At 38.1% G+C, this 14,280-nt stretch overlaps 1 protein-coding gene across 8 annotated transcripts in view; it reads right to left on the minus strand.

The window, feature by feature from the left end:
• Window positions 1-14,280, minus strand: part of TNIK (TRAF2 and NCK interacting kinase) — a 363,557-nt gene that overhangs the window by 34,612 nt on the left and 314,665 nt on the right. For 5 of the 8 annotated variants that reach the window (XM_019735239.2, XM_074327892.1, XM_019735211.2 and 2 more), the window contains 4 exons: window positions 9,351-9,514; window positions 7,257-7,354; window positions 6,449-6,472; window positions 576-760 (listed from right to left, as the gene is read on the minus strand). In XM_019735239.2, the coding sequence (XP_019590798.2) occupies window positions 576-760; window positions 6,449-6,472; window positions 7,257-7,354; window positions 9,351-9,514 (471 nt within the window). The remainder of the gene's footprint in view (window positions 1-575; window positions 761-6,448; window positions 6,473-7,256; window positions 7,355-9,350; window positions 9,515-14,280) is intronic. The other 3 variants (XM_019735248.2, XM_019735221.2, XM_074327881.1) reach the window with 1 other exon arrangement.

The raw sequence follows: 14,280 nt of genomic DNA on the forward strand, positions 1-14,280 counted from the left end.
CCACAGAAAAAAAGGATCACATAAAAAAGACAATGAAGAAGGTAAAGCAAGGAATCACAAAGGGCAGATTTAAGTCAAACACTCAGAAGTCTCCTGCAGGGTTATCTGGCTCCTGATGCTTTGGCTGGGATGCTACCCCACATTGCCATGTGCATTTCTCCTTATTTAGTGGTGATGGTGGTGATGGAACATATGTCTCAGGTTAATTTTAACCCTGAGATGTCACTGCCCATAATTTCACTCTTTCAGTGTTAGGGTGACAGGCATGTGCCAACAATCTGGCTGTCAATATTGTTTGGTTCGGAAACAAGGACCAAGAAAAGTGTCACCAAAGAGACAGTCAATCCAACAACAGTACCTAGATAAAGCACATGCAGTCCTAGAAACACTACATATTCTAAGTGATGGCGTCTACGGAGAGAGGTAGTTATAGCAGTAATAAACACTTGAATCCCAAAAGTCAATTGATTCTGCCAGAGATCCAGAAACGCTCTTATATTTAATTCCTATTTCTTGTCCTTTTGTTTTGGAGACCTAGTCACTCCTGGCCGACATTTAAAAAGCAGTCCTCTTACATCAGCCTGGGTATGTCGCTGACAGCCACGGTTCCATCATGGGTCTCGCTCTCTCCATCTTCCTCCTCTTCATCACTACTTTCCGACTCCTCACTGGAGGAGGAGTAATCCGTCACCTTCTTCAGTGGGCGGTTTGTTTCTTCAATCCGGAGTTCTCGTAATTCTTTGGCTAATGCCGTCAGATCCTACGGTGAAAAGTTTGTTCAGCATATATGAATTGTAGGTATGACCAAAGCTACATCTCTCAGCAAGTCAGTGCTCCAGCTTTAAGCAACGAGAAAAAAGCTCTATATAGAATTGTTACAAACATAGCTACTGCATGGAACTAAGAAAACAATGTTTGTAGTGCATAGATACTAGAAAAGATGAAATAAATTTAAACTTCATTCAAAACCAATTGCTAGACTGAGACTGTTCAGTTCTGCATATCCATGTGTATATATGTGTATGTGCCTTGTGTGTGTACACATATATACAAACATTGAGTTCTCATTTTACTTTGGGAAGGTGAAGTTAGTCACCCTTAGAGTTAATGGGAAAATGCACGGGATTGGGAATTGCTCCCCAGTATTGTGGGATTCCTGCCCACGCCCCAGTCGTGGCCTTTCCCCTGTTACGATTGCTACTGTACCAGAATCTAGCAGCAGTCACAGAACAGAGCAATTCCCGAGATTCCAGCTACAATAATGACTCATTTGGTGTGTCATCATTCCCTGGAGAGCAGAGGCACCACATCAAATAATGGCCGAACCCAAAGCCCAGTGCCACAGAAATTTAGAGCCAGAGCTGAGTTAATGAAGAGGAACGAAAAAACCAAATAAATAAAAAAAGGAGTTCTCTTCCAGAATTACAGGTGTTTCATTTTCTTTTGGTTTACATTGCAGTCACCTGGCAGAAACCCTGGCGAGGACTACTAAAATGAATGTGCAAACACCAAAAGGAAGAGATAATTTTTTCAGTTTTCCATGAGTATGATGAAACCTTTACCCTGATGGGTGTGATGATGTGGTATTTAATCACCAGGCATATTGCAGGCAGTGTGTTGATTATCTGATCACCTTTTATTTTACATGCTTTCAGAGCAATGCAGAGGGAAGCGATTCTGCAAAAGCATGGCCGCTCTAATTTGCATGGGTTACACTGCCCATGGCACACAGCATGCAAATGAGGAAAAAGCAATTTGACATTAGTCTTACCATTTCTCCCTATATTAGTGACCCATGTGGGAATCAGAACATTCAGTGAGACACAGGGGATTAGGGAGAAAGAAACTCATTGCAAGATACTAAATCCCATAGTTTTCTTATGGCCATATTCTCTCTTTATTTCAATCCAGACGTCTATTTGTCTAATTCACATGATGTAGGATTAAAGGTATGTAGGTGATTTAAATGACATTTGATAATCTATCATAATTGGTTTGAAAAAAACAACAACCCGTGATAAATACATACAATTAAATTATAATTATTATTTTATTTTTGAGAAAACAACAAACCCTCATGTTTCTTTACTGTCAGTTATATGTCAGGCATTACTATATTGGTTAAGACTAGGAGAGGAAACACTTCAGGTGTTTCATTTGGTCTAGAAATTTAGGAAGTTCAAGGTGTTAAGTGAAAGAGTCATTTCTTTCTAATTTCATAGAAACCGAAGGGAAAGAAATAATGACTTTTAAATTTGTTTTGAAGTCACTTGAATTGAGCCTTTGAAAATTCAAATTGTGCATTTTCCACCCAAACATGCTTTCTGGGCTTTCACACATGTGCATAGGTACACACATGCACGATCTCAATCTCAGTAGATGTATTTGCCTCATCCATCAAAATGAAAATAGAATTGCACATACTAAAAAGACTAAAAGGTGTTTAAATATAACACATACCATTAAAAAACAGGAAAACTGCCACATAGATAAGACTTTATGCAAATTTACTAGTTTCTTTGGCAATGTGCCAAAATAAGAAAAGCTAATATTCAGATTTCAGCTTTTTACTTCTTATTTCCTCATGGCAATTGCCAGTGTTTATCTTTATCAAATTGAGAACAAAGTGAAGGGTATGCTATACTTGAGCACACTAGGAAAATATAGTCTATATATTTGTTAAAGCTATGAGAGAAAAAGGATATTATAATCCTTCAAACCACTAAAATAATAACAAATTAGATGTTTATTTTGTGTTCTTTACGTTAGGACCATCAAAGAATATAATCAGCAGTTAAAATGTTACATGTCATTAAAAATACACTATTATAATTTAAAGAGAGAATATGGTTTAAAAGAGTTTATTCTAATGTTAATAATTCTGAGTAAAATATTAGCTATGATTTATTTACATTAATAATACATTTTCCCCATGGGTTGGTTTTCCTTATCTCTGACATTTCAAGACAAGACAAAGAAAATAAAAAAAATATTTAGATATTTTTAGCTGGTCCAAAGCCCACTGATTTAAAGAAACTCTCACTTGTTAAAATGACCCAAATTTTTCCAAACACTGTATTTAGGAACACTTTAAAGTTCTGACCTGGTTTATAATTTTGCTTTAATTAGATTTTTTTGTTTCTACATTATTAAAAAGCTATCTTTACTGAAACATAAGAAGTAATTGCAAATTCTTTTTTAAGTTTAATTTGGTAAGAGTTTGGAAGGTGAGACATACATAAAAATCCCTAGGTAACAATAATGAGTAACTCAAAAGTAACACCCCCAGTCAAAAAAAATCTTCCACTGCCAATAGTCTATGAGTTTAGCTGAAGTTTTGTTCCTTATCCATCCACTCTGGAAACATTTACAATAGCAAAGCTACAGGAAAGAGACATGATCTAAAATTGACATCACTGGGTTCAGATCCATTTTCATACACTTTATTTTCTGACAATACCAATTTTCTCCATATAATGAGTTTTTGTGGTAATTTATTGCTTGGCTGTCTCAAGCCTGGAGCTAAAAAGTATTTTAAAAAGTGCTATTTAATAATATATTTTGCATGAAAATATTTGAGAATATATAACTATAAAAGAAATATGACAAAATGGTAAGATATTTAGACAGAGCAAATGTGAAGATAGTTAAAAGACCCTTACCCAACAGTTTCTTTGATGTAACACTGTTTAGAATCAACTTGATATAATTTTTCATTCAAAAAACCTTTAATCTGATAGTTATGAATACTTTATATAGAGGTGCTTTTTTAGGTCTCTAAGAAATAATATGGTTTATTCAAATTTTAGTCCAATTTTTTTAACTATTAAAATAATAAAGATTTTAAAGCTGGTCTTTACATATTAAAATATATATATATATATATATATATATATATATATATATATATATATATATATTTTTTTTTTTTTTCTTTTTTTTTTCTTTTTTCTTTTTAGGAAATCTAAAGATACACCATTGGGGAAGTCACTTAACCTTAGTACCTTATCTAGTTATTGCTCAAGTTTTGTCCAAACTGTATGTGCTCTGGAATTTTTCAAATTCCTACATACTAACGAAAAAGCAGTGGTAAAGTCAAGCCAGTATTTGCTTGTGTATATAATCCTCATGCCACATATTTCATCGTGCTAAAGTAAAAAGAATATGCATTTTCAAAGGTTGTGTGAAATAATCACCCAATTGCTGCACAATCTCATATTCCATTAGAAAGTCATGCCAAATTAATGGACACTTCCCCAGGACACTTCCCCAGATGGATTTTAATGAAAGAAAAATCAAACTGTTAAATTAGCAATAACAGCAACAAGTTTTCAAAAGAGTTTTAAGACTTTTCATTTTAATCTAAATGGCAAATCAGTCACTGGAGAAGCCGTATCAAAACCCTGGAAAGGAGATGGGAGAAAGGTTTAATTCACGGTCTCTCAATTGTGGCACTGCAGACATTTGGGGCAGGATAATTCTCTATGGTGGGTTGTTCTCCCGTGCCCTATAGGATATTTAGTGGCATCTCTCTGCTGTAACCATAAGATGCCAGCAGCACGTCTCCTACCTCCACTTTGTGACAACCAAAACTGCCTCCTCAAAAATGTCACCTAATGGGAGGGAAAGTAGGGAAGAAATCGTCTTTGATTGAGATACTTAGGTAGAACCAAATAATCCTTTTTTTTTTTTTTTTTTTTTTTTTTTAAATAACCCTGTATTTTTAGTGGCTCAGATTAGTGATACTCAAGGGGTAGGGATATCAGAATTACCCAGAGGGATTTTTTTAACAACACATGACCTCAGAGACTTTGGTGACCAGCTCACACTCCTTCAATTACTCATAATTACTTATTTCTCTGTGGGACTCCTCATCTCTGTTCAGTGTGCTAGAGCAGACCAAAAATAAAGCAATATATAAAAGGCCTAAAATGTCCTGGGTTAACCAGATGGAACCCAGGAGAACACTGTTCCTCAGGACAGCCACCTCCATGGCAATTACTGGACTCATGAGATTTCTCCTGAGTTGTGCACGCACAACCATTTGATTGGCAGCCAGAGCATCAGAACACCATTCTCTTTCAACTGTTTGGGAGAAAACTGATAAAAGCTGTGCTGATCCCTGCCCTTTTCACTATTATGAAGGAAAGGAGCAAGGCTGTGGCACAGAGCAATTAAAAACCTTCCTCTTTTTCCATCCTATAAAAGCCATCCACACACTATAGACACGTAGAATGCCATTCTTTTATAAGCAATAATCCTTTAACCATAAATATTCCTTTCTAAATTACTCTGAGTGGTGAGGCAGTCAGAATTCTGAGAAAGTGAGGCTCTTACTGGTAAAGATTAGATGCATAGAAACATTCTTCTCCCACCTGCCAAAAGAACCTATGTCTCTGGCCCAAACCTTAATATGAGGACAACCTCTTGGCTTTACACAGCATGTAACACTTCATAAAATGCTCTCAAACACACGATCTTGAGTGATCTTAATTTTTTGAGCAAGGCAGGGCAGGGGTTTTTATTCCCATTTTACAGATGAGGACACTGTGGCCCAGAGAGATTATAAGACTAGTCCCAGGCAGTAATTTATTGGAGGAGCCAGAATTTGAACACAGTTTCTTCACTCCAGAGCCAGTGCTTTTTCCATATTATTTCACAAAAATAGTGCTCAGCCGAACTACAGCCTTAAAGACATAAGGGTAGTCTTCAGATTCCATGCAATAAGACTTTTTGCAAGGCTTGTCTCTTAAAAACAAAACAAAACAAAACAAAACAATATGAAACAAAACAAAACAAAGAACTCCAGGATGCTGTATTCATGCAGGTCTGACGAGCAGCAGTAAGGCAGTCACCCTTCTGAGCAAGCTACCTCAGATCGACTAAACCATATACTTTCCTGATGGAAAAATGTCTCTACAGATAAGAAAATAAAGTCACTTAGCTTGCCAGTATTCATTAACTAAAGTCGATGTTGCTGCTGCTGCTGTACTTAATGTCCCATAAAAGTAATCTAACAATACCCAGTAACTCCTTGTTTACAAATCACACACTATAAATTTGGAGTGCTCTAGAATGATGTCTCTTTCTTTGTTAGTGAAACCACCATCCCCTAGCAAGGCTGGCGAGGTCAAAAGCTGAGGCTTTGCTATTAGAAGATATTGGAATGAGAAACTCTGCCAATCACAAAGCACTAATGCTTATCTTTAGCTAGACAGGAACATTGGAAAAGTGACATTTTGACTTGGAAGGTCTCTGGAGCTTTATACGGGGGTCTGAGGGTCTTGGGAGGACTTGGATTGAAGGGGGTCTCTTCACAGTGGATCACTCCAAATGAATGAACTTTAAATCTGCAATCCAATTGGCCACTTCTCTGAATGTCAACATCAGGAAATCAGTTTTATATTTACGTTTTGCAAAAGCATGACCAAGAAAAGGTAATACTAACCTCATCGATAGCTTTCTTATAGCTCTGAGATAAGAACCCAATCCAGAAGAATCCACAGGAAGGGGGAAAGCCAGAAGACAGGCGGCAGGTTAGACACAAATGGGAATCGTTAGTACACAACCGATAAACGCAAAAGAACACAGAGAACCTCAACCCAGAATGGTGTAAATTCCCTTCATTGTCACGCTCACTACACTTTCTTAGTTTTAAAATGTAATAAACAGAGTAAACCAAAAAAAATTATTTCATAGAAAAGATTCTTGGAAAATTTAAGTGGATAACTCATCCCAAATGCTCTTATTTCTTTTTTAAAAGCTTTTGGGCGTCTGTTGTGTCACAGCAATGCAGCTAGGTTTCAAGTTATCAGGCCCCATGCCAGACCATGCTTATCAGGTTTTGATCCCGAAAATATAGTCCTAGAGACATGAAAAGCAGCAGAACATTATAATATTAATTCACATGGAAAATAATATGTGGAAAGGGCAGACTAGACAAGAGAAACCCATACAAAGTGCCCAAGTATCCTTCACTGCTAGTTCAGCACCCTTTTGTCAAAGTTGCTGAGTAGGAATTATGGAATGATCTGAGTTATTTGCTAATGATCCACAAATACCTAAAAGCCGATAAGCAATCCAAGATCTATTCACGTCTTTCCTTATCAGGCATGACTTCCTTCAGGATGCTTCTAGCATCCATTCTTATTAATCTCCACAATGTTTGTTGCAGTCATGAGTGTACGCCCAACTACTGTTCTGTGGGTTCTCTGGTAAATTGAGAGTTTAGAATTCTTTGAGAGAAAAGTACTCACAGCTGGTCGACTAGGTCGGGTAACATCCCTGGATTCTTCTGGTTTCCCCTTGGATGGCTCATGGGGGAGCATGGGTGATCCTTCTGACTTACTGTTGGCTAAGAAAAAACAGGGCCAAGAAAGATAATGACCGTCAAAAAGTACTGGCTCCAGTGCATGAGTTCTGTGGCGAGTCATCCTTCAGGATCACTCAGGAGACACATCATTGACTGAGGCAAATCCCCAAGCACATCCATGAACAAACCGGAAATGGTGAGGCAAACTAAGGTAAGCAGTCACATTTAGGCCTATAGCTCGGAAGTTGCCACGAATAATGAGAACTCTAGCAAGCACAATCGCCACTACCATTCACTGAGCAGTAGCTGTGTCAGGCCTAGTACTTGACACTTTCTGTGGCAATTCTCTCATTTAATTCTCACTCCAACCCAAGCATGCGGCACATTTGCCTATGTTACAGTGGCACACAGACTTCGAGAGATAACATACTGGCCTGCGGTCATGCTGAAATGATGGGCAGAGCTGGAATTCTGTCTGATTTCTCAAAGTCCTATTCTCAGTTAGGATGCTAAGCTAGTTTCTACATTAAGATGTGATGTTTGGTTTCTTCTTTTACCACTTACCCATGAGGACAGGTTATTGTGATGGCATTTTGTGGAAAACAATAGAAACCTATTTTATTTGATGGAATGGTTTTTAAACGGTAGGCGGAGGGAGTTGTCTGGATCTTTTCAGGAAGAAAGAAAGAGGCAGGGGCAGAAAGCAGAGTGTTGATGATAAAGGGGAACGACCCTAGGATAGAGATACAGAGCAAAGGTAGGGGAGGGCTCCCTGACAGCTACAGAGTGAAGAACATCCCTCCCGATTTATGAGCTTGTAGGTAGAGAAGAAGCAATTTAGGGCGGGAGAGATTCTTCCGTTTTGTTTCCAAGTGGTCTTTCCTGGGCAGGGGCATACAAGGGATATAAGAGTGCTTTTAACCCAGAAGAACTAGATCAAAGGAAAGAAGATAAGAATTAAACCTGAACCAGGTCAGGGAATTTTCTTCAGCATTTATTCTAACTGAGGATATTAAGTTGCTTCTGGATAGAAAAAAAAATGGTAAGGGAATGGTAGTTTTCTATATTAAGCAAATTTACATTTGGATCAAGGTAACAAAAGTATACATGGCTGCGCCACTGATATCAGAAGAATGCATCCTGGGGCCCACAGGCTAGTCTGTATCCCAAATCAGAGATGTACATATAGCACGTCAGGTGTCAACCTTTCCAAAACGGACATACAGTGATTTTATTTATTAAAACCTGGAAAAGATATTAGGAGGTAAAATATGATTGTGTCTAATGAAAAAGCACAAAGAAAAGTGAGTGAATGTTGATCAAATTTCACTTTAAAAAATCCTGGTCTTTATTACTTGGAAGCAAAATTATCTTCTGAAGAAGGTTATTCAGAAAGAGCACATTCATATTAGCTAAAAACAATGTGTTGTCTGTGTAATTAGCTGGACATATTAATGTTTTTCACGAAATTCCTCATTAATGAAAACTGAACAATGATGAATGACTTGAATTAAATAGTCAGAGGCTACTTTTCACCTCTTTAATATTAATAATAACCAGAAGAGTCAAATACACTTCTTAAGTCAAATATTTTATTTCTTCTCTAAAGTGTATATGTATTCCATATTAGTCTTTATTGAATTTCACTTTGAAAAATAACTGGTATTCTGAACTACGTTCAGAATATGAAAAGGAACTATGGCACAATGTGAAGAATACTTGGGGGTACACGAAACTCTAACTAGGCAATCCAATGGAAATGGTTAGTCAGGTGACTAGCAAGTGATTGTATTTTCAAATAAGACCAATATTCTGTCCAAGGATTTAGTCCTCACCAGATATCACATGTACAATTGGGGATGGTGGCCCTCTCCTTTAAGGATATTGATGCTGAGAGCGGTTAACTGGCTCTTCAGTATCACACAGGGGTGGCCAGACCAGGAGCAGAAGTCACAGAAATCAGACAGTAACCTGATTCCCCACCCATGGCTCTCCTCCCCAGGCAATGTTGTCAGGGAGAGGGAAGGGAAAGCTTTACCTCGAACCCTGGTCCGTTCACTGGATCCTGCTTGTGATCCGGGCTGAGAGCCTCCTTGGGAGCTGGGCTGAGAGCTAGGGGTGCTGGAACTGGAGGAACTGCCACTGCTGGTCCTCTGCAAGGGGCTCTCCAAGACGGGCTCAGTTCTCCGGAGGTCAGGGTTGCTGCAAGGACAGCAGAGCAGTGACTATACACACTCAAGACCTCATCAATAGGGGGCACAAGCGCAATCCAGTCCCAACCCCAGTGCAAAGGAATAAAGAGAGTGCTTGTGTGACCTTGAGTTATACATTTAAAAAGAAGAGCTTTGCAATTAAAGGGGTCCATGGAAACGATAGTCATGCCATTCTCTGTAAAGCTCCTGGCCAGATACTGGATCTGGATAGGACCAACTCTTGACCCAACTTGTAGAGCATCACACAAACATATTAGCTCTGAAATGGTGACTCTTCAAAGGAGGATTCTTTGAAACATTTTTCCTGTGCTCAGTGTAAAAAACTTGAAAAATATTAAAAGATAAAAAGAAGGAAGCAACACATGCAATCTCAGAACCAAGAGATATTCAACTATATTTTACTGTTTGGTATATTATCTTCTAGTCTATTTTCTTTTGCATATATGAAAGCATGCTGTATGTTCAGTTTTGCAGCTTACTTTCCACCTCATAACAGTGCAATGTGAGCAGTTTCTTATGCTTCCAAAAAAAGGCAAGGCTGTGTAACAGTCCATTATATAGAGGAATTAGTTTAATACTTCCTCTATTGTTAGATATTAAGGTGCTTCTAATATGTTGCTGTGACGCAACAGTGAAATAGCTATCTACATACATACATACAAATATCCAATCACTTCTCTCTTCCCTGGAATTGGATTTCTTGGGCGAAAGCACATGGACAGGGGTATGTGGGTGTTTGCATAGGTCTGTATGTGAATGTATAAAGGTGTTAGCAGTTTTTGCTGAGGTGTATGACATGGTCCACCTGAACAAATTCTTACCGTGCTATATTATGAGCAGTTTGCTAATTTATAAAAAAATACGTATCTTGTTTGAATGTAGTTTAAAACATTACTACTGAGGTAGCTTAATTTTTCACTCATTTATTTGCCATTTATAATTCCTTTCTGTGAATTGCTTAATCAAGTTCTTTGCTTGTATAGCTAGTGGTGTATTTGTATTTTTAAATTTTTTGCAGGAAGTTTTTATATACTTTGGCTATTATCAAAAGGAGGTGTGTTTTCAAATAGTTATCAAGTTCTAATTCAAGAACAAATTAATTTAGTGGCAGGCTACTAGTCCTACTTTTTATAAAATCTTACTGTATTATTCACTTTCATATCTTTCCTGCTCCCAAAATTGTGGTGTTTATTCACTCACTCAGTTGGTCTATATTCAGTACAGGGTCAGGCATTTGAGATATGGTAATGAACTGGACACAGCCGGGCCCTCGGCCAGCTTAGTCAGACATACATGTGTCTGACCGATTTCATGTGTGTAGCCTGCAGTGAACACAGGGCAATATGGGAACATGGAGTGGGGACACCCAGGCACTTTCAGTGATCACGGAATCTATACCAGACGAGGAGACATCTAAGAAGTGGTGGTGGGAGGCAATTGCTGAGGTTTCTATGACTTCGTTATGAAAATAAGCAGCATTTTCAAAGTTTCTACAAAAGCTCTTTCTGTTTAATTTACAACTCATAGAACTTTGCATTTTTTCTTAAATGTGTACAATAAGGCTGGGAATGGATAATTCAGTGAGACCTGTGACTGCCATCCAACAGCTAATGGGAGCCACTTTGATCCCCTCCATGTTTCCATCATCTTCAGTTCCCAAAGCAGCATTTCCCAGCTTGCTAATGGATGTGAAATCTTGCTAATAAACCATAGTGCTATGATTTTAATGCAGTGACATATCATATTAAAATGTAAATTTATGATTTCGTTTTGCTCTTCCCATTTCAAAAGCATCAACGGCATACCAAGCATTCTGCACTGTGTTGAGTGTCAGATGTTTCATACATGAACAGTTGCAAATTAGTCGACCAAAAACCTGGCCACAAAATGACAGCCATATACCAGCAACTAGCAATCCAAATAATATCTTTTTGAAAACACAAGACTCTTGTTTTGTGGTAATGTATCTGCTAGAAATATTTGTTCGAGTTACAAAAATTCTTAAATATTGGGTTGTTGGAAAACATGGCTGGTAGCCCTGGAAAACATTATATGCAAAAGTAAATATATCCTCATAACTTATTAATTTTGATCATTATCAATGTAAAACTTAAGACAATATTTATCTTTTAAGATTTTATGGTTGCTAAGTTGACATAAGAATAAAATCATCTTCAGAAGTGATTGTTGGTAAACTTCAGGAAAACTTTAAAAATTCTTGGATATTTTTATGGCACTCCTTTGTATAGTGACTCTTTTTGTGGAAATTGTTAGCATCTAATTGACTGAAATGGATTTGGATCCATACTAGACATAACCCTGATTTGGAGAATACCTAAAATGATAAATGTATAATACTTCTGAAATATACTACATTTCAAATTTTTCATTGTTCATAAAGAAACAATACATCTTCTTTAATTCCCAAATAATGAATTCTTCCCATTTTCCTTTTATTAAATAGCAATTGTCAGGAGTTATTTACGTATTATTAATAAATTCCAAAAATAATTTTTTTCTAAAAATTGTATTGCTAAACAACTATATTGCAAATTAAGGGTGATGGACATACTAAAGTTTTTTGGTAGTTGCTCTCATTTTGTTAAATAGTACTGTAGTGTTCTTTGTATTAAAAAAAAAAAAATCTATTGAGAAAAGGGTGGCTGTGAGTCCTGAACTTTTTTCCCTTGTGGCTGTGGTGTGATAGGATCTAGCTATTAGCTCTAACATAGCACTCCTTTGATCATTTAACCAAAACCTTTCTATTAAGCACCTACTTTCTGAGACTCATTGGACCAGTATGAGGGATAGAGGAGAGAGCACAGGTCCCAGGGCAAACAGTCAAGTTACAACACAATCCCAGAGATGAGACATGTGCCGTGGAGAGAACAGAGAACAAGGCAATAAATACTCTGTAGCTGTGTGTGAATCTGTCCATATTGTTGGAGTTGTGGGAACAATGAATGCAGCCTGGAGCAGTCAAGGTGGTATCAGGAAGGAGACAGGACTTGACTGGGCCTTGAAGGGGTGAGCAGAAGACTGGGGGAACAGCCTGAGCAGAGATACAGGGGCTGGGGTTTTCCTAGGGGCCATTGGAGTCGAGAGGACACCGCCCAGGTGGAGCACCAAGTCTGTTAGGAAACCCTGGAGGAGGGGGGTCATCAGAAGAAATGAGGGGCTTATGCAGCAATGGCCCCTAAAGCCTGGCGGAGAACATGGGCCTCCCAGGGTAGGTTTATGAATGACTGGCCAGCAGAGAGGCAGGCTGACCAGGTAGGACGTTACTGTCACGTCAATTGATAGGCCTGGGCCAGGGCTGCCCTAGCATAAAAGAGGGGCGTTAGTAGAACCAGCTGGGATGAGCGTGCATCTCTGATGGGACTCAGAGCCTCTTTCTGTGTGAAGTTCCTCGGTCCCCATGGACATAAGCCCTGACCTGGGCCTCGTTAGCACAAGTCCTCCCATGGCAGCGAGCCAGCACGGGTGCTGGTCTTAACACGGTTGCTATTTTTGCTGCTGAAGAGTAAAAGAAGTATTTGGTTTCTATGTAACCACACAGAAATAGGAAAAACTTTCAAATGCCTTTTCTGTCTTACTTTTTTTTTTTTGTAAAGTATGAGTATTTTGAACAAATGTCATACTGTTCACATTTTTCTCTTCCTTATTATGTAGTAATATATAATCTAGGCTTGGGGCCAAGGGGTCTGAAAAAAATGCTCTTAGAGGGGATCGATTTCAGAAGAATTCTCTTCTTCACATATTAACTGAGCCTACTCAGATCCAAATGTGCAAAAACTTGAAAACATTCATATAACTTTCTTTAAATTGCTAACTTTTAGTTCAGACATTTGTCATCCCACAGACAAATGTGGGTTTGGTCTATAAAACATACAGGAAAACGAAAAAAAGTGTGGCAATTGTTCCATTTACTTGAATCATATAAAAAGTCAAAACAAAATTAGGATTACAAAGTGATTTCCTGGCCCCAATACTTGGGCCAAGTCTGTAATTAACTGGCTGACTACCAAAATTCACTATACTTTGTTCTTTGATGACACAGCCAATGAGGATAAAGGAACCATATATAAGAAGATGGGTTTGGGATGGAACAGATAATTATTTTTTGAAATTAAGCATTTAGTCATTGGGGTTTGGGTGTTTCTGGCTTAATTTAAATCTTTTCATAAGCTGAATGTACTTAGTTGATCAAATTTTAATTTGCTTTAAAAGAACCCATGAATCAAAATGAAATGGAATTTTTTGAAGTGGCATTTTAAGAAATGAACAAATCAAATCTTGATTTAAACTCAAGTGATCACCTGGCCAACATAAAACATTTGGGAGTCCACAGAGCAGCTGAGAACTACCCTTTGATCTTGCCTCCTGAGCAATGCCCAGCTGCACATAAGTGAGAAGGACAGGGTACAGTTGATGGAATCATGGTGATGCTGTTTTTACCCAGACTTTAGCTGTCTAGGAAAGGAACTGTTAAAACACATGATGATACTAGTTCTGGCTCGAGTAGGGTAGTCTGGGAGATATAAGTAGGTCCCACGGGACAACAACCTTTAAAAGATAGTGCATATCACAAGCTCAACAACCGTTAGATTAAGAAGAGCTGTTACTAGACTCTGTAAACTACATGGGGAGAAAGATGGAGGCAAAATGGTGCTGTGTCACTCAACGGATCATGAGTCCTCTTTCTCTTGGGAAAATGACGCAGCAATGTCAGCTGCATTCATTACTACAGTGTTT

Source organism: Rhinolophus sinicus, linkage group LG01 (assembly GCF_036562045.2).
Source record: "Rhinolophus sinicus isolate RSC01 linkage group LG01, ASM3656204v1, whole genome shotgun sequence".
NCBI classification, from domain to species: Eukaryota; Metazoa; Chordata; class Mammalia; order Chiroptera; family Rhinolophidae; genus Rhinolophus; species Rhinolophus sinicus.